The sequence below is a fragment of the Vombatus ursinus genome, unplaced genomic scaffold (assembly GCF_900497805.2).
Source record: "Vombatus ursinus unplaced genomic scaffold, bare-nosed wombat genome assembly UNPS02001287.1, whole genome shotgun sequence".
Classification (NCBI taxonomy): domain Eukaryota; kingdom Metazoa; phylum Chordata; class Mammalia; order Diprotodontia; family Vombatidae; genus Vombatus; species Vombatus ursinus.
Window position 1 is genome coordinate 8,712,505 of NW_020941065.1, and position 19,390 is coordinate 8,731,894.

A 19,390-nucleotide genomic window follows, 5' to 3' on the forward strand; every position below is an offset into this window, starting at 1 on the left:
TGTGTGTGTGTGTGTGTGTGTGTGTGTGTGTGTGTGTGTGTGTGTGTAGGGACTGGACCTGGGATTTCACTGGTATAGGGAATTCCCAGGTGAGGAAACTCCCACTACTAATGAGGGGTCACACCTCTTACACCACTGACTTTTGCAACTCACAGCTGCAAAGAGTTACCTAAAACCCTGAGATACTTGCTTTTTATTTGTCTGTTAGTTTTTTCTTTTTCTGGAATTTAAATATTTAAGTCCTTGAACTGACCCCAGCAAACAGGACCTGCTGGTCTAACAAAAAAGGCCAGGACACTACAGGATGGCAAACACGTCTTTTCCACAGCCCCCCAACATCCACATCCAGCACTTCCTGATTAAGGTGACTGACACCCCAGTGCACACTCAGGGTCTCTGCTCCACCTTCTTTAGGGCTCAATCCAGCTCCAACATCACCTTGATCAGGTAGATAAAGAAGTCTCCATGTGACAAACAACCCTGGCATCTGCAATGGAGATTGCATCCTCATCACTACAGAAGCACCCCTTCCCCCTCCTCTAAGGCTGGCTGGGACTCACCATCCAGAGCAGACATACTGCTGGTCTACATCAAAATTTTTCATCTCCTGCTTACAGACCAGCAACCGGAGGTCTGCTCCCGATACAGCAGGTCCCAGAAGGTGGCCAACAGGGGGGCACCAGGCATGGTGATGTGGCACCTCAAGAAACTCTGGAGCATGAAACGCCAGGCCTGCTGTGGCCACACCTCATTCAAACACCTTCAGCTGCTACAAGAAGGGTTCCTTGGTCTTGCTGGGAAATACAGAGGCGGGCATGACCAGACTCAGGCACTTGGAGCAGCATCAACTGAGAGCTCCCTGTACACCTGGGGATCCCTCTTCTCCATCCGTAGCATCTTGTCTCCATCCCTTTCTCATCGTTGCTGGTGGCTCCTTTCGTCACTGTGCGTAGGGTGCAGGGTGAACGCGATGGTCAGCAGGATTTGCATCTATTGGTCACCTCATACTGGCACGTGGAGCTCGCAAATTATGTCCTTGAACTCTGGATGGAAATTAAGGGGCTAGCAAAGCTCCAGAGGGCCTCTTGGTTTTACTGCAATTCCCACAGAATAATATGTGGCAACCTAGCACTCATCATTTATACACTCTTCTCTTGGCGTGCTCCATGTTCTCCAGCACTCAGATAGCCGCACAATAATCCCCAACAGGGAGCAGAGATAGGGCAGCCCCACAAAGCTACAGCAGTCAAGCATCTCACGGTGCGGGCAATGCCAGCCACTCTCTCGGGATCTCCAATACAAGTTGCATGCTAACACTGGATTTGTCTACTAGGGAATGAAACACACTGAGGATGCTATGGGCACTCCAGATCTTGGAGTTAGAATAAAGGGAGTCAATCATCTGACTGGCGTGACTTTGTGGCCATCTTGCATTGCTGGTGACTAAATGACTGAAACTGGTAAAAGGATTCATCGATGATATCCCACGGCCACTAGTAGGACAGGTTAAGAGGAGCATTGCCCAGCAGCACGGAGAAGAGACTGTGGTGCTTATAATAAGACTCCAACCTCCACTCCAAAGAAGGACAACCCTGACTTTGGCACATACACATATGAAATCAAGCTCCTTGCACGAGATCAGGAATATGGCATGTGTCCACTTGTGGGGGGTGGCTTCAGCCTCTGGCCAGAGGGATTCTTGGTCCAGCTGTTCCTACAGATGTCCTGCATGTCATGCACCTTATGTCCAATGACACTGCAGACAACCTGGCTGGCTTGCAGCTCATATACGTTTTGGTTGGAAAGGTCAGGTACAGCTTTGTGGAAACACTGAATGAAGTTCTTGACCACTTCCACAAGCACCTGTAGGCTGGGTGCTGCTCATGCTGGCATTCCTAAGTCAGGCCCCACTCTGGGTCTTCTCTGTGCACATTACAGGCTATATCCATGGATTGCATGTGGCCTCAGGCTCATGCTCCTGAGCTAAGCAGGACCCAGAAAGGGCATCAGAGAGCAAGTGAGCAGCCCAGCACACTGAGAGAGGTTAAATGATTTGGCGTACATCACACAGCCAATATGTATCAGAGGCAGGACCAGACACAGGGCATTCTGACTATGAAGTCAGTCTTCTATCCACTACGCCAAGTTTCCTTGTGTGTGTACATTATGCACATGTGTATTGTGTTATGTGTGTACTTATGCGTACACATACATGCACTGTATTTTGTTTACATGTATCTTGCATGTATGTGCTCATAGGTGTTGTGTGCATATAAGGGTGCATATATGTGTTGTGCGTGTGTGCACACACATCTTTAGGAGTATAAATCAACATGAGTAAAAATATTATTGCACCAGTATCAATGTGCTGAGGCAACCAAAACACCCAAAAACTGCTTATCCAAGGGAAAACTGCTAATAGAGCTACACAAAAACCTAAACGTCGGAATTCTATGAACCACAGAAAGAAAATGCTCCAAGATGACAACACCCCAGGAAAGTGTACTAAAATTGTGAGGCAAGCACCCAAAAATGTCAGTAACCAGAAGAACACAATGGCCAGTTGTGAAGACAAGAATGGTAAAGGTAGAATTCTGATGCATCATGTGATTGCTAAGAGATGATACCCGTATAACAGGGAGATCCTGGAGGGAAAATGGACAGTGGGAATTATCTCGCTGGACGGGATATGGGAGACGACACCTGGACTTGGGGTCAGGAGGACCAGCATCGATCCTGGCTCTGACACTAAGCGTACGTGACCACCTACAGATGCATCGTTTGATCTGTCTCCTTGGCTGGATCCTCCTTCACATGGCCCCCCATAACTGTAGGTGTCCCTCGGGGCTCTGTCCTGCATCTTTGCTTCTCCCTCTCTAGTAAATCTCATCAGCTCCCGTGGATTTCATTACCACAGAATTCAATTTCAGCCTAATGCTTTTATAGTACATGAACCAGTAACAATTTCTAGGCTACCCTTCAGAGTTTAAACCAAAAACTAAACAACTCAAGGATGAAACAAACAGTAACAATCTATTAAAGAAAGGGATCGCTGCTAGGGAGGGTAGGCAAAGCTCCTGAGCAGCCAGCTCTTCATATAAAGCTATTTAAGTCTTAACTAAGTGACACAGCTCTAAATGAGGCTGCTTCTAAATGGGCTAACCTACAGAAGAGCTATTACGAGAAATGGGATAGTAATGCCAAGTCAGAAAATGGACTGAACTTACGACTCAAAACTCAACTGCAAGAGTTTGAGAGAAAGTTCTAAAGGGCCTGTAAAATATTCCACTAATTCTGTGAAATGTCAAGGGAAAAAGGGAGGATATGCAAACTGATCATAACAATATAAAAACATATCTATGTAAACAAAAAAAAGAACTGAGATATAATTTATAGTTTAATGTTTATTAAGTTTGTTTTTTCCTATAAAGTTAATATTTTTTAATTCCCAAAAAAACCCCTATTTTATTATCTGGTTACATTCTGCATCTAATAAATTCCATAAACACAGAAAGAACTCAAAATCAACACTTATAAATTTCATAAAATCCTACATGGAAAAAAAACCTGACATGCTAGATTAATGTTTAAAGCAACCACCACGGGTCACAGATTTATATAGGCCAGGAACGTCATCATTTCACGTGTGAAATCTGCACGGGGGTTTAAAATCCCTCAAGTGAAAATATGTAATAATCTACACTTGTGGTAATCAGATAAAATAACCATGAGAAGACCAATGTGAACCGTACGGAGGTCGGTAGTTGTCTCAGATAACTCAGGAGTCATGCATGCAATCACCATTAGCCAAAAGAGTCACATGACTCCTGAATGTTCTGCAGATTCCGGTATAGTATTCTAACACTGCACCCCAAGGCCTCAACATGCAACGGTCCACAGAGGAAACCGCCCCCATACAAACAGACAGCCTCCATCTAAGTGTCACCGAACCAGACCAATCCCAAGAGCATATAAAGACAAAATCTGGCCTCACCAGATAAAGATTCTCTTTGTCCTGAAACGCACAGTGCAACTGAGGGATCCAGGGACTTGCACCCCGAGATAAGATGCTTCGTTCTTCTTCAAAAAATAAGACCTGCAGAGGAAAAAACACTTTTTAAGCAAACACATTCTCAAAATGGAATTCCCAAGGCTGTTCCTCTGCCTTCCAACGCACACACCTGCCCCAAATTCTATAAAGATCTCATTGCCCTAAAATAAGAGGGGGGCAGAGCGGATGATCCAACAACATGGCCTCACCGTTCCTTCCAACTACTATCTTTTCTCCTTTTCTTAGACAAGTTCCCTGAAACCATTGGCACTCTCCATGTCCTTCCCATCGTTTACCTCTTTACCTGACCCTAGTAATCTGTCTTCTTTTATTCAAATGTTTACTAATGCACAGACATAAGACACTGTACCTCCAGTACACACAAGGCATTCCAACATCACCAGTAGGCTGCCAGAGCTCTCCCTAAAATCAATCAGCCTGGTATATTCCACTAAACCTCCACTTACTACTTTGCTCTTCTTGGCCAGAAGGGCAAGACTCATTCCAAGTCTTTGCATCCATTTTTTAAATGAAATCTTCATTTGTTTTGTTATCTTGCTTTTTTTTTTTTACATTACCTTCATTCTGAATGAGGGCCCTCCTCCCTCCCCAGCCAGCACCACTTTAACACAAAATTTAAAAGGAGAAAAAAGCAGTTCAGCAAAACTAACCAACACATCATCGATTGAGCCTGCAGCAAATGTAATGTTTCATAACTAGAGTTGTCCCCCCCCCACAAAGAAGGAAGGGAAGTTCATCTTCTCATCTGTCATCTCATCGGCCACTCTAATTATAGATCATTCAATTTTGTTCTGTTCTTTCCACTTAAACCGTAGCACTCACTATATATCGTTTTCTTGGACCTGTTTATATACCTCCGCATCAATATATGTCTTGCAATGTTTTTCTCAATTCTTTGTATTTATCATTTTTTACAGGGGAATAACACTCCATTATATTCACATACCACAATTTATTTAGCCATTGACCAGCAGATGGGAAGCTACTTTATTGCCAGACCTTGCTACCACAAAAAGAGCTGCTACAAATATTTAGTGTCTTCGGAACCTTTCTGCCTCCCTTTGGAACTCAAGTGCAAAATTTTCTATTTATCTATTAAATTTCATTTTATTAGATACAACCCAGTGTGCTAGCCTTCCAAGATCCTTTGAAGTCCTCTGTTATTCAACATGCTAGCTACATCTCCTAGTTCTGTGTATCTGACAACCATTACATCTATGCTTTATCCAAGACAATGATAAAAACAACACGGGGCCAAAAACAGCTCCCTAGGGTATGTACCACTCAAATCCACCTTCCGAGATGATAGCAAACCATTAATGACTATACTGTACGTCTCTGTCCAGCCAGCCTGTTCCAACTCCATCTAACCGTACCATCATCTAAGTTAGAGGTATCAAACTCACAGCCCTAGAATGCTGCCTAAAGTATATTAAAATGTAATTGGGAAATGTTTAACAAAATAAGTAAAAATACAACCTAACAAATGTTAATTTGTGGTTTTCTAAGTCAATAGGAAGTCTGCAAGGATCTGTTTAGCACTGATCTAAAGCCCATAGCTCTCCATCTTTTTCACACAAATATTCACTTCTTAGGAAATTAATCCACTGGTTTCAATTAACCAGCTAACACCTGTATGTGTCCGACTCCCAAATCCAAGAAAACCTACTTACCATCTTCTCCATATAGCACTACTCCCACCTGCCAAACTTCATACACACTCTTCTTCTTACCTGGAATGCCCTGCACTCCCCAATTCTCTCCCCTGGATCAAATCACTCAGCTCTAATCAATCCAACCGCCAGTCTACATTCATGTATGCCCTCCGACATTAGTTCACTAATTATTCTTCCTTTGTCTAAGGCAGTCAGTTAGCTGTGCAACTATAACTTTGTGTTTATTTATCTTCATACATTTTTGCCTATGTTTTTCTATCACTCCCACAAAGATTATAAAAAAAGGCTTAAAAATAGTAATCGTATTTTCTACACACTTTACAGCTTGCAAACAGGGCCACAGCAGCACCTGGAACAAAGGACATTCCAACCCTCCTGGCTAAAAAGCCCATATCTCAACTTACAAACGGAGGCCACCTCTCTTGGAACCCTAACCCTAACCCTATTAATTTACTCAAATATCTGTCTATAGACAGCAGCTTTGTTTACAAGAACTACCAAAACAGAGAAGATACAGCTTCCTATCAAGCAAGAGATTACCTGGCCACATAATAAACACAAATTATATTTAACTTCCCCGAATGCCTGTTAAATCACACACCTCCCCAACAAACAAAAACAAACAATATCTAACTGAGCTGACAAGACTTTTCTAGCTCTAAAGAAGATGGCTACATGAATCATTTGTAATGACATCCCCTGTTCTACAGGCCAAAGAGATTACATAACAAAATGAAATGACAGGGATGTTTACAAAGGACCCTGGTGGATCTGTGATCCTTGAAAATAGCTAAAGAATATTCAGGAAGAAGAAATTAGGAACTGAGAAAGCTTTTTGCCCATACAACTACTACTATCTAAGTTCATGAGGCAAAATCTGCTTTGCTGGCCTCAGGAACCATCATTCCATAATCATCAGTCTTTTAAAGTTTTGTTATCAAATAGAAAACTATACATAAAGAATGTTCATACCTCTTCCTGTGCCAACAAAGCCCTCTTCTTCATCACTTTCATGGCGTAGATGTCCCCAGTGACTTTCTCCCTCACTACCTGCACTTCAGCAAAGTGACCACGGCCCACCAGACTTTTTACTTCAAAGTCCTTCAGGCCAGGCGGAAGTTCCCGTAGTTCAGCGATGGTCTCTGAATCTGCATGAGATGGAATAGTTACTTCTAAATAAGCAAGGTGATTGAAACAAATATCTCTTTATTAAAGGAGAAAATGCTATTAGGTGTTTCCAGGCTGTCAAAAGATAGTCACTTTACTTCCTCATCAAAGTCATGAATAAAATAAAGCATATAAAATAAGTATAAAAGTGTTTTCATATGATGTTATGTTAAAACTACTAAGTGTTCCCAGAATTCAAAAGAAGTTTCCATGGCAGCTATAATTTGAACCCCACATAGTCAGAAAATAGACAAGGAAGACACATCACGCTTTTTTCCCTTTCTGTCTGTAGGCTGAAACACAATATTTAAACGAATACTCATACCAGCATTTTGTCCAGTTTAATACTATTACCTAAGAAATGTAGTTTCTACCAATGTTTATCTTTCACAGTAAGTTTCACTCTGCTTCTACCTTCTTTTCACTCAGGCTAAATATGTTTTGCTCACTAGTCCAGAAGTTTTGTCCTCCCTGAGTCACTTTCAATAATTCCTCCCTCTCTTTTTGGGGAGGGAGGAAGGGAGGGAGAAATGAAACCCTTATTCCAAGCCACCAAAACGTATTTGTTATTTGCAATATAGGAATTGGCTAGCAAATCTCTCTACTCACTGACATCTACCTCTTTCCTGAACATATTCCTAATTCTTTCCCTGAGTCTAGTCTTTTATCGTGAGATTGAAAACATACATGATAAAGCTTGAGTTTCAGCCTGCTAGGCTACCATCTGGCCTAGCAACTTTGGTATGTCCTTATCCAGAATGCATAGCTACAGAAGCATCCTTCCTTCTTTTTGTTTCCAACTATTGTCACTTTACTAACCCAACAGCTCAAATCACCAGACAGCATAGCTGGGGTTTGGGTGGTGGTGGGGTGGACACCACCAAGGAGCTTTACCTGAGACGCCACACTTCATACTCCAGTGGGGCTCCAGGCTCTGCTCAAATTGAAGCCAAAAAAAGGGAAAGATGAGAAGGATAAGTAGGGAGCCTGCCACCTGCCCCATATGAATGGCCCTAGAAGTCGCCTGGTCACATTTGCTTAGCTCCCCGCTTGGGCCTTTTCTAAGGATTTTTCAAGCCCTTCTTTCTGAAGACTGTCAAAGAGCCTGAAATGGGTCTTCATCTGAGGTTAGAAACCAGAGCCCCATGCCAACACACTGCACTTTTTTCTTTAGTTTTTCATTCCTTGGAAGCTAAAAAAAAAAACAAAAAAACCACATATACATGTATATTTCTCAGTGCCTATACTTTGGTGCTAGTTCCCAGAAGAAAACCCCATCTGTGAAGCTTGCTCTGTTTATCAGCGCCCACAGTAAGGTAAGCTAAGTTAGCTAATACACAGTGGGCACCTGCTGAATATACATTCACAAGGTTAGTTCTCAATTAGCTGCACTAAAGAAGAGGAGCAGTAACATAAGTAATCAAAACACTGTGTGACCCTGGGCAAGTTACTTAACCCCGACTGCCTCACCAAAAAAAAATAATAATAATAATGATAAAATAAAAATAAGTAATCAAAACAGCAGATACTTCAGAATCAGTACTACTGGATCTTGGAATAGATTATCAAGTTGGGGGGGGCAGATTCCGGTCCGCCTTTCACTCCCATCCTCCTTCCAACTCAAAAGTGCTGAGGACTCACTTCTACATCTATTGCCTACAATTTCAATCCCAGCCAGCCATCCTGAAAACACTGGGGCTTAGTCACGACAACAACCTAGCAGGTTTATGTGCCTGCACCAGAATGAACACATAACTAGTAGAAAAAATAACTCAAAAGGACTTCTACTCATGGTGAATCAGAGTACTCTCTTCCGCATGTAACATTTTCAGCGTGGTTAACCGCTGCACCAGAAATACTATAACACAACACTTTCACAAACAAAATCCAAATCTATCTGATATTTGGGAAGGCCATGTCATTTCTGTGGGCAAAGCATTGATCCTTTGTTCATAATCATGATATATCCCATGCCATCCTAATTTCCCAAGTTCCTTTCAAATCAAGGGTTTGAGTTTTGTATTACTTTGTATTTGTATTTGTATTCACTGAGACACACGTCTTTGCAATTTTTCCATTGAACCTGATTTGATCCTTGCCTGCCCATAATAATAACCTCTCTTACACACGGGACAAAGCTCTAAATGCCTGAGTCTAAATGAACTTGGCACTGATTTGATGTCAATGCTCACTGACTCTGTCAGCTTCATAGACCAGCCAACAGCTTTTCTCAACAAAGCCAGCATCCTTTTGGGATTCTGAGGGCTCCCCTAAACCCTACCCAAACTTATCTCTCTTCACAAAAAGGTTCTTTACACAGTTAATGTTAACAAACTAAAGTAGTAAAAATAAGCCAAGTATAATTAGATACTTGATAACGGCTCTACGTACTCCCAGTGTTCTCCAGAGTCTCCAGAACCCTCCATCAATAGCCCCAAACTCTTGTAAGCCATGGTGAGTGGGTGTTGCCTCAAGGCTCCATCCTACACGCTTTCTCACTTGGTAATACCATTCCCTCCCTTGACTTCAATGATCATAACACATATAATCTCCAATCTAGACAGATAGAGCCCTAATCTCTCACCTGAGCTTCAGCCACACATCACCAGCTGCCTGGTAGATAGCTAGAATCAGACGGCCCTTAGACATCTCCAATTCGACATGCACCAAACAGGAGTCACTAGCTCCTCCTGCCCTCGTCTGAATTCCCCTGTTACTAGTCATCCTCCCAGGCCCCAGGTTCACAACTTTGGCGTCATCCTCAAATCCTCACTCTCACTCACTTTTGCCAAATCTTCTCATTTCTACTTTCACACCCGCTCTGGTCTATGTCCCTTCTTTCTGCTCATGCATACCACACCCCTGGCTCAGGTCCCTGCCATTCCTTCTTGCCTGGACTATCACTATAGCCTACGATTGTCCTCCCTGCCTCAATCCCACCTCCACCAAAGGCCCTTTTCCTAAAGCATCGGTCTACACTTGTTACCTCTACACCGTAAATTCCAGTGGCTCTCTATTACCTCTAGGATCACACACAAACTCCTCTGCTTGGTATTTCCATCCCTCCCCAATGTGGTCCCTTCTCTAGCTTTCCCTCTCTATCTTACATTTTCCTCCCTCCCACATACTCGCTAATGCAGGCTGATCTATCTCTCTTCTCCCTTCTCCATGCCCTCGCACTGGCCTCCCCATGGCCTGGAAGGTACTTACAGGATCATAAATCTCAAGGTGGAAGAGAACTTAGCAACCACTGAGGACCAAAGAGATTAAGTGACTTTCCCAGGATCACACAGCTACTAAGTATCTAGAGCAGGAATTGAACCCAGGCCTTCTTGACTCCACATCCAACACTCTATCCACCACGTACCATGCCACCTCTATTCTTTCCATAACTGTCTCTGAGAATCCCTGGTTTCCTTTGAGACACAAAGCCTTTCCTGATTCACCTAGCTGTTAGTGCCCTCCTTCCCCAAACAACCTTTTATTTATTTTACATAAGTTCCATATACATTTATAGATGTACATGTTGTCTCCAGTTAGAAAATAAGCTTCTTGGGGCAGCTAGGTGGCGCAGTGAATAGAGCTCTGGCCTTGGAGTCAGGAAGAGCTGAGTTCAAATCCAGCCTCAGACACTTGACATTTACACTGTGACCCTGGGCAAGTCACTTAACCCCGATTGCCTCACCAAAAAAAGCATAAAAATAAAAAAATAAGCTTCTTGAAGGCAGGGACTGTTTTACTTTTGTCTTTTGTATCCTCGGCAAGGTGATCGACACATAGCCAGTATTTAAGAAATGCTTGCTGATTGATTGGTTTATGGCATTTAAATACCCATAGTTTGAGAAACACTGTAATGGAGATGGAGAAATGCAAAAAGGCACAATCAAAATACCGATAACAAAGAAATGCCTTCGCAAATAGATCCTTTGACACATGCAGGTAAGTATCAACACAGCCAGGTGTTGTCTCCTTCATTCCACCTCCACTGTCATTTCTATCCGAGTTCAAAAGCTGGGAACACCCAGAAATTTATACCAACAATTTGAGAGAAGACTAAATATTACCCTTTCAATATTTACATTAACCATCCTGGATGGAAATGCTAAAAGCACCCCCCCCCAGCGTAACCCCACTAAGAAGTTGCCTGTGCCGGTCGCTAGTCACTTCTGCTATCACCAAGCAAGACTTAAGGACCCGAGTAGCCTTTGATTAAATGTGGATGAAAAACTCAAAACTAATAAAGACTGCCAAGAGTAACAGCAGGGAACCAAGATCCAGATACTCACAAAATTCTTCCTCTCACCCTACTCCTACCCTCCCATTTTAGAACAAAAATATCTAAGAGAGGGGTGGAGGTGGGGGAAATTATGTGAATAAAGGCAGTACCCAAATAACCAAAAATATAGTTTTAAAACCAAGGATAATTAGCCAATTTAAGAACAATTTTGAAATTAATTCTAACAAAGAAAAAGTACCCCAGACTTACACTTTCTGACAAAGTTGCTCACATGCTTAATCTTCATTAGGGCAGGGCTGCTGCACTCTTCAAAGAAAACAAAAAGGGCATCCAGTATCCCTTCCCGGGAGAGAGGAGACATCTGCTGTTGAGTCATGAAGGGTGTTTTACCCTAAAAACAGCAAACAACAGATGGAGTACTAGTCAATAATGAAAAGCATGGATCAATAACATCCCCATAAAGTAAATTACACAGTCCCAACAAAAGATAACTGTATGTGCCATACTAACAGAACAATCTTGCGGGTTTGCTCTTTAAAACATCAATAGCCATCACATTCAGGAAGACAGCTGAAGATAGAAGTAAATGTAAATGATGAAAATGGATTTCTGAAGCCAGGACCTGTGGTAGAACACCACAACTAGACTACTAATCCAGCTATGCTTCTGACTGTAAATTTAGCATTTTATCTTGGACCCAACATTCTCCAAAACATGTCTCACTGAGCTCTGCGGTAGTAATGACTACTTTTTTCACATAGACAAGATCCTAGAGGCTTTATCAACGCAACTTCTTCTCACAGCCTAAGAAACAGAATGATCAGGGGGCCACCATGCTTGCAGGTGGTCACAGAGTCACAGAGGAACACAATACAATGGAAAGAGAAGTAGATTTAGAGGTGGGGGGGGTGGCACGAAGCTAGGTGGTGCAGTGGATAGAGCACCCGCTCTGAAGTCAGGAGGACCTGAGGTCAAATCCAGCCTCAAACCAAACACTTAACCCCAATTGCCTAAAAAAACAAAACAAAGCAAAGCAAAACAAAACAAAAAAGAGACAGGGGACCTTGGTTCAAAACCTGGTCCCACCATTAACCTGTCTGAGCCTCAGTTTCCTTATCTACAAAAATGAAAGGGTTAAAGGATGGCCCCAAAGGTTCACTCCAACTCTAAATCTATGACTCCTCTCAGTGCCTCAGTTATTTTGTCTGGCTAGACCAGAGGATCTTAACCTTTTTTTATGCTTCAGACCCCTTTGGCAGTGAAGCCTGTGGACTCCATCTCAGAAAAATGTTTTTGAATGTATAAAATAAGATATGGGATTACAAAGTAAACTAATTCTATAGAAATATAGTTATCAAATATGTTGAAGAAACAAGTTCATGGGCCCCAGGTCAATAACCCCTAGCCTGGCATCTTGCAAGAACAGTCCTACATAAAGTTAAGGTAACATTACAGATTTGAGGCTCCTTTTTAAAGAGCTTGGGAGAACATCAAAATTCCAATGCTCTGTATAAACCTCATTAAAACAAAAGTTTCATGAACAGAAATACCATTTTTTCTTATTTATTAATGTAAAACAAATGTTACATGTTTTGTTTACAAACAGAAAATATAATGGAGATAACTAGAAGAAAAAAATTGGAAAATGAACCAAAATGATACAACAAAGGTTCAAATATTGTCCTAAGCTCTCCTGATGTAACATATAATCACATTAGAAAAAGGATATAAAATATTTTAAAACAAATTTGGAATTCTTTCAAAATCTGTTTCTCACGTTTAGAGATTTATAAACTGAATGGGAGCCTGTGTGGTACAGTGGATGGAGAGCCTGCCTCAGAGTTAGGAAGATAAAGAGTTCAAATTCCATTTATCTAGTCAGTCAACACACAAACTAAGAAGTTGCCCTTAATGCCATGTTCTTAAATCCCTATTCCTTTGGAATTGAATTAGCTATTCTTCTCAGCTTTGTGTCTTCCATAAATTTAAGCCTTCATTGAAGGCTTCATCCAAGACACTGATAAAAAATGCCCAGCACAGATCCAGGAGCCCTTCATCTAAGACCTCCTTCCAAGCTGTCATTGAACCATCAATGACTTTTGAGTCCAAATTTTCAACCAGTTCCAAATCTACCTACTATTCCATCATCCAGCTCCAATCTCTCCATCTCATCCACAAGAGATACAAGAACAGCACAAAAAACTCAATTTTTTTGCTGCTGTTTAGTCATTTTTCAGTCATATCTGACAATTCATGACTCCATTTGGTGTTTTCTTGGCAAAGATACTGGAGTAGTTTGCCATTTCCTTCTCCAGCTCATTTTACAGATGAGGAAACTGAGGCAAACAGGGTGAAGTGACTTGCCCAGGGTCACACAGCTAATAAGAGTCATGAGGCTAGATTTGAACTCAGGTCTTCCTGACTCCAGGCCCAGCCTGGGGGCGCTCTACTCGCTGCGCCACCTAGCTGCCCTGTCAAATATTTTGTTCTACTCTAAATGAACTATACCAACACCCTTCCCTTCATCTTCCAGTCTAGTAAACCTATCAAAAAAGGAAAAGAGGTAAGTCTGGCACGAGCTGCTCTTGATAAAGGCATGCTGGTCCTTTGTGATCACTCTTCTTTCTTCTAGATGCTCACTAATTGCTCCTTTAATAATAATGATACCTTCCAGAATCATGACAGGAATCAAAATCAGATTCATTGGCCCATTCATTGGCTCTTCTCTTGTTTCAAAACTGGGATATCTGTTCTTCTTCAGCCTTGTTAAACCTCTCCAGCTGGCTCTGCAATTAAATCTGCCAAGTCTTTCTGTACTAAGAATACACTTGGTTGGAATAGGGTTACTGGGAATCACCAATGGCAGCTAAGGTCTTTCTTAGGGTCTTGAGTATCAGCTTCCTAGTAGCTATTTTTGTTCTGTCCTTTTCAGTCCAAAAATCACTCAAAGAAACAAAGAAACAAAATAGGCAGCAGGCATCTCTATCATCTCCCATTCATTTTCATGGTGTTCTCCACCCCAAAGGATTGATCCTTTTCCTCATAGAAATGAGCCACACTTTTCTATTCACCTGGTTACCTGTCCTTGTTACAATCTACTATGACAGGAAGGAAGGAAACAAGCATTTATTAAGCTCCTACTACGTGCCAAGCACTATGCTAAATGCTTTACAAATATTATCTCATGACAACCCTGGCAGGCAGATGACGTTATTATCCTTATGTTATAATGGAGGAAACTGAGGCAGAGAAGTTAAGTGACTTGCCCAGGTCACAAAGCTAGTTAAGTGTCTAAGATTTGAACTCAGCTCTTCCTGATTCCAGGCCCAGCACTTTATCCACTGCACCATCTAGCTGCTTCTATACATGTCTTTTCAGAAACACATGTTGGTCAGTGAGTTCCTTATACATTCTCTTTGGTCTCTTTAGACAACTCCGCCTTTTTTGACTTTATGAGAACTATTCTGTTTGTGCTTCCAGAATGTAGTTCTTGTGAGCTTCCTATACCTCCTGGGCAGATTTCCCCTGTAGAATTTTAGCTGCTGGGGCCCTATATATATCCTATCGGCAAACCCTTTGAAATCTGCCCTTCTGAAAGCTAGGATGCACCTTATGTCTACATTACCTCCAAATTCCTTTCATTTCTATCCTAGTTCTTATTTATTGATAAAAACAAGCCCCAGAATAGACTGTGAATCCTTATGCCAATGACATCACAGAGTCAGTTGTTGCCTCTGGGCATCACCACTCCAAGGATCTTTCATCACCCTGGGGATTCATCCCACTGACATGAATCACAATCTCTCTGTGGCTGACCAGTAGGTCTTCAAGAGTCACTGCAGCTTAAAAATTCATCATCCTTTGGCCAGCTTGATGATGGTGGTCTCCCAACTTAGCTAGGCAAATCCTCCGAGAGAAAAAATAGTCCTTCCTGGGCCTACTCTAGAAGCCTTTCTAGCTTGGGAACTCTGCCAGAGCTCAGGCTCAAGAGGCTGCCTCCATGCCACAAGACATCAGAATAGGATTTCAATACTATTTATAAAGATACATACATACAGATACACACACAGACACACACACAGACACAGACACACACACACACACACACACACACACACACACACACACACACACCCTTACTAAGGATGTTTAATATTTCATTAAACATACTAATACTTTTGAACACGTCGACTTACTGTACAAAGGTCTCCACTTTAAAAGAATGTGCTCTTTTGAACAAATCAGCAACAGCTGTTATTATTTGGACTTTTGGTCAGTCCGTGGAAATGACATCACAGACATGCCAATGAGATTCATTAAAACAAGATTCTATCTATATTAAATTACTCTAAGGTACTATGGGCCCTTTGTACAGCAGGCCTGGCAAATTTTTACATAGGCATATATATAAAGTGCTAGAAATGATACAAAGAACTCATTTTAGGAGCAAATTTAAAACATAATTCTTGAACATACATTAAAAACTAGTAGCTACAATTACTCATATCTAGGCCCACTGTTAGTTCTTAGGAATACAGGATCTAGAAATGACCCTTAGGGGTAACCTAGGCCAATCTTATTTTACAGAGGAGGAGACAGGAATGAGAAGTGACTTATCCAAGGTTAAACAAATAAATCAGAGAGTCAAAATTTGAACTCAAGCCTCTGTCTTCTAATCCAATGTTCTCTCACATCACCTTCTCCTTCCTTTCAAAACGACAAAAATAACCAGTCATACTTCTTGGTGAGCAAAAAGAGCATCATTATCTCCACTTCACAAAAGAATAAACTGCGGCTCAGAGAAAAGGCATCATTTGCCCGGTCGTTCAGCTAATTAGTGTTCAGATCTGGTATTAGAAGCCCAGGCTCCAGATTCCAAGTCCAGCACTCTTCCCATTAAATCACAAGGCCATGATTCTTGGTTGAGAGAAACACAGCTGCGGGCCTACGACAAAAATGGAGATAACAGGTAGAGCGCTGGAAGTCTTACCTGGAAAAGAAGATTCAGCTTGGAGGCCCGGCTACCGATGGGCTCAGGTTCACTTGGGGCCAATGGGCTGCGCACGCCATACTTAAACTTCAGCATCTCCTGAAGAACAGAGAGGTTTTGAGACAAGTTTGTGTTTAACAGACATGGTCCTTAGGATTCATATCCATAACAGACAGTGTCAGAGCCAGAAGGTATCTTAGAGATAGAATGGCAATTACAGAAGGGACCTGTTAGAACACAGAACACCAGCAAAGGGAAGTTAATGTTTACAAGGGTGGATGACAAAGCTGGAAGGGACCTTGAGAACACAAAACATCAGAGGTGGGAGGGACCTTAGAAGACTGAATGTCAAGGCTCCACCTCCTCCAGCCTCTTACCTAAGACCCCTGTCTCGTCCTTTACAGAAAAAATTGAGGCCATTTGCCATGGGCTCCCTCTTCTCCCCTCTTCCTCATCTCTTATCACTCACGTGCTTTCGGCCACTCTCTCCTCCTTCATCCCTGTCTTGAATGACATGGTCTCACTCCTTACCAAGGCTAACCCCTCTACATGTTCAAGTGACCCTCTGCCAACCCATTTCCTCCAAGAGATTACCCTCTCTGGCATCCTCACACTTCCACGTTTTCATTTTCTCCTCTCTAGTGGTTCCTTCCCTACTACCTACAAATATGCCCATGTCTGCCCTCCCAGGCAGAAAAAAACCTATCCCCAATAGCTATCATCTTCTATCTCTTCTGTCCTTTGTAGCTGAACTCTTAGAAAAAGCTGTCTACAATGGACACCTCCACTTTCTCTCACCTCACTCTTTTCTTAACCCCTTACAATATGACTTCTGACCTCATCATTCCACCAGTACTGCTCTCTCCAAAGTTACCAACAACCTCTTAGCTGCCAAATTCAACGGCCTTTCCTCAATCCTCATTCTCCTTGACCCCACTGCAGCCTCCGACACTGTTCATCGCCCTCTCCTCTTTGATTCTCTCTTCTTTCTAGGATTCCAGGACATCACTCTCTCCTGTTCTCCTACTTATCTGACCACTCCTCTGTCTCCTCTGCTGTATCCTCCTCCAGATCACACTCTTATTTCATCATGGGTGTGCCACATGGTTCTGCCCTGGGTCCTCTTCTTCTGTATGACTTCACTTGGTGATCATCAGCTCCCACGGATTTAACCATCATCTCTGATGATTCTCAAATCTACCTATACTGCCCCAAGCTCTCTGCTGACCTCCAATTTCCCATCTCCAACTATCTTTCAATCACCTCCAAATGTCTGTCCAATAGACATCTGAAACTCAACTCATTACCAAAACGGAACTCATTACCTTTCTCCATAAACACACCCTCTTTGACCTTCCTACTACTGTTGAGGGCATCACCAATCTCCCATCCCTCAGGAGTCATCCTGGACTCCTCACTCTCTCAGCCCTCCCCCCATACCCAAACTGTTGCCAAGACCTGCCAATTTCATCCTTGTAACATGGCACAGTGGATAAAGAGCTGGGCCTAGAGTCAGGAAGACCTGAGAATTAAATCTAACTTTCTATGGGAAGCCTTTGCTATCCCCCTTAATTCTAGTGCCTTCCCCTAAGTTAATTCTTTCCGACTTATTCTGTGTATAGCTTGCTTTGTATATATTTATTTATATATGTCTCCCCCATTAAAATGTGGGCTCCTTGAGGGCAGGGACTGTCTCTCAACTCTTTTTTTTTTATACCTAGTGCTTAGCACAGTGGCTGACACATAGCAGATGCTTAAAAAATGATGATTACTGGAAGGGGGCTGGAAGGGGGCCTTAGAACATGGAACTACAGGGCTAGGAGGGATGTGAGTACAGATGTCAGGTGGGAGGGGCCTTAGAACAGGGGAAGACAGGGCAGGGAGGGGCCTTAGAACAGGGGTTGTCAGGTGGGAAGGGGCCTTAGAACAATGTCAGAACTAGAAGGGGTCTTAGAACATGGAATGACAAGGCTAGGAGGGATCTCAGAACAGGGGATGTCAAGTGGAAGAGGCTTTAGAACAGGGGAAGACAGGGCTGGGAGGGGGCTTAGAACAGGGGATGTCAGAGCAGGTGAAGGAGGCCCTTACAAAAACTTCCTCCGCTCCATTTCCCCAACACTCCCCGGAGATTCCGCCCCTCACCTCCCCCCCCCCTCCCCCGCCCCCCCCCCCCCCCCCCCCCCGGCACAGCCCCCCCCCCCCCCCGTTCCCATCTCTAGCAGCTGCCGCAGCTAAGATGAAGAGGGGCCCCCCCCCGAGAGAGCGCTGCGCATGCGCACTCATCCACTAACCCACCACCACTTTCTCCTCAGACACCCGAGGGATCCCCCGTCCTCACCCCAACGCGGGAAAAGGGAGGCCCGACAAAACTGAAGCAAGGGTGGCCCCTTCTCGCCTGAGCAAAAGGAAGAAACAATTCGGGCGAGCAGAGGGCCTATACTCACGGTCCACGCACTCCCACGCCTCGCAGCACCGCACCGCAACGCACCGTCCCCACCCTCCTCCGTCCCGCCTCAGCGTTTGAATTGCGAGGCGGAGCCGACCAACAGCCCGGGAGAGGGCTGAGCGCGGATCCTCTTTGCTTTCTCCAATCATTTCTCCACGTCCTCTTGATCGACGGCTCAGAAGGCCCCGCCTCCGCTCTCTGCCTGCCCAATGGAAATTTCTGAAGTCTTAAAAGGGAGGAGCCAATCACTTTATTTTCCTTTCTACTGTAGACCAATGAATGGGCCAGCTGGGGTGGGCGGGGCGGAAGGGAGCGGCGGCTGTTCAAAGTTTGAAAGAGGCTGTTGAAGGCTTGCGAATGTTGAGGATTCTCTCGTTCTTTGCGGGTCGCCTGCTCCTGGGGATATACTAACCAAACGTTCTTAGCCTCTCGCTGTAACGATCTTCGTTCTAAGGGTCACTTTAACCACAACAATAATTACTCCTATCTCTTTTACGTAGCATCTAATGGTTTGCAAAGTGGTTTGCAAATGTTAATAGCTAATAATAGCAAACATGTTCCCCTACTAGACTACAAATTCCATGAAGACAGGAGTTGTTTCTTAACTAAACATTCTATTTCCTGATGAGCAGGCAGATGTCAGAAATTCCTGGAAAGACTTGTATGAACTGATACAGAGTGAAGTGAGCAGAACCAGGAGAACGTTGTACACAGCCGAGGTGTGCAATGACCAACTTTGACAGACTTAGCCCTTCTCAGCAATGCCATGATCTAAGACAATTCCAAAAGACCCATTATGGGA

The 19,390-nt window shown here is 43.2% G+C and overlaps 1 protein-coding gene across 1 annotated transcript in view; it reads right to left on the bottom strand.

Annotated features, from left to right (window-relative positions):
• Positions 1-18,648, bottom strand: part of CIT (citron rho-interacting serine/threonine kinase) — a 160,696-nt gene extending 142,048 nt beyond the window's left edge. Inside the window, exons 1-5 of the mRNA XM_027862269.1 lie at positions 18,587-18,648; positions 16,143-16,241; positions 11,402-11,543; positions 6,721-6,896; positions 3,995-4,096 (exon numbers count right to left, since the gene is read on the bottom strand). Of these exons, the coding sequence (XP_027718070.1) occupies positions 3,995-4,096; positions 6,721-6,896; positions 11,402-11,543; positions 16,143-16,238 (516 nt within the window). The 5' untranslated portion in view covers positions 16,239-16,241; positions 18,587-18,648. The remainder of the gene's footprint in view (positions 1-3,994; positions 4,097-6,720; positions 6,897-11,401; positions 11,544-16,142; positions 16,242-18,586) is intronic.
• Positions 18,649-19,390: the final 742 nt, after the last annotated feature.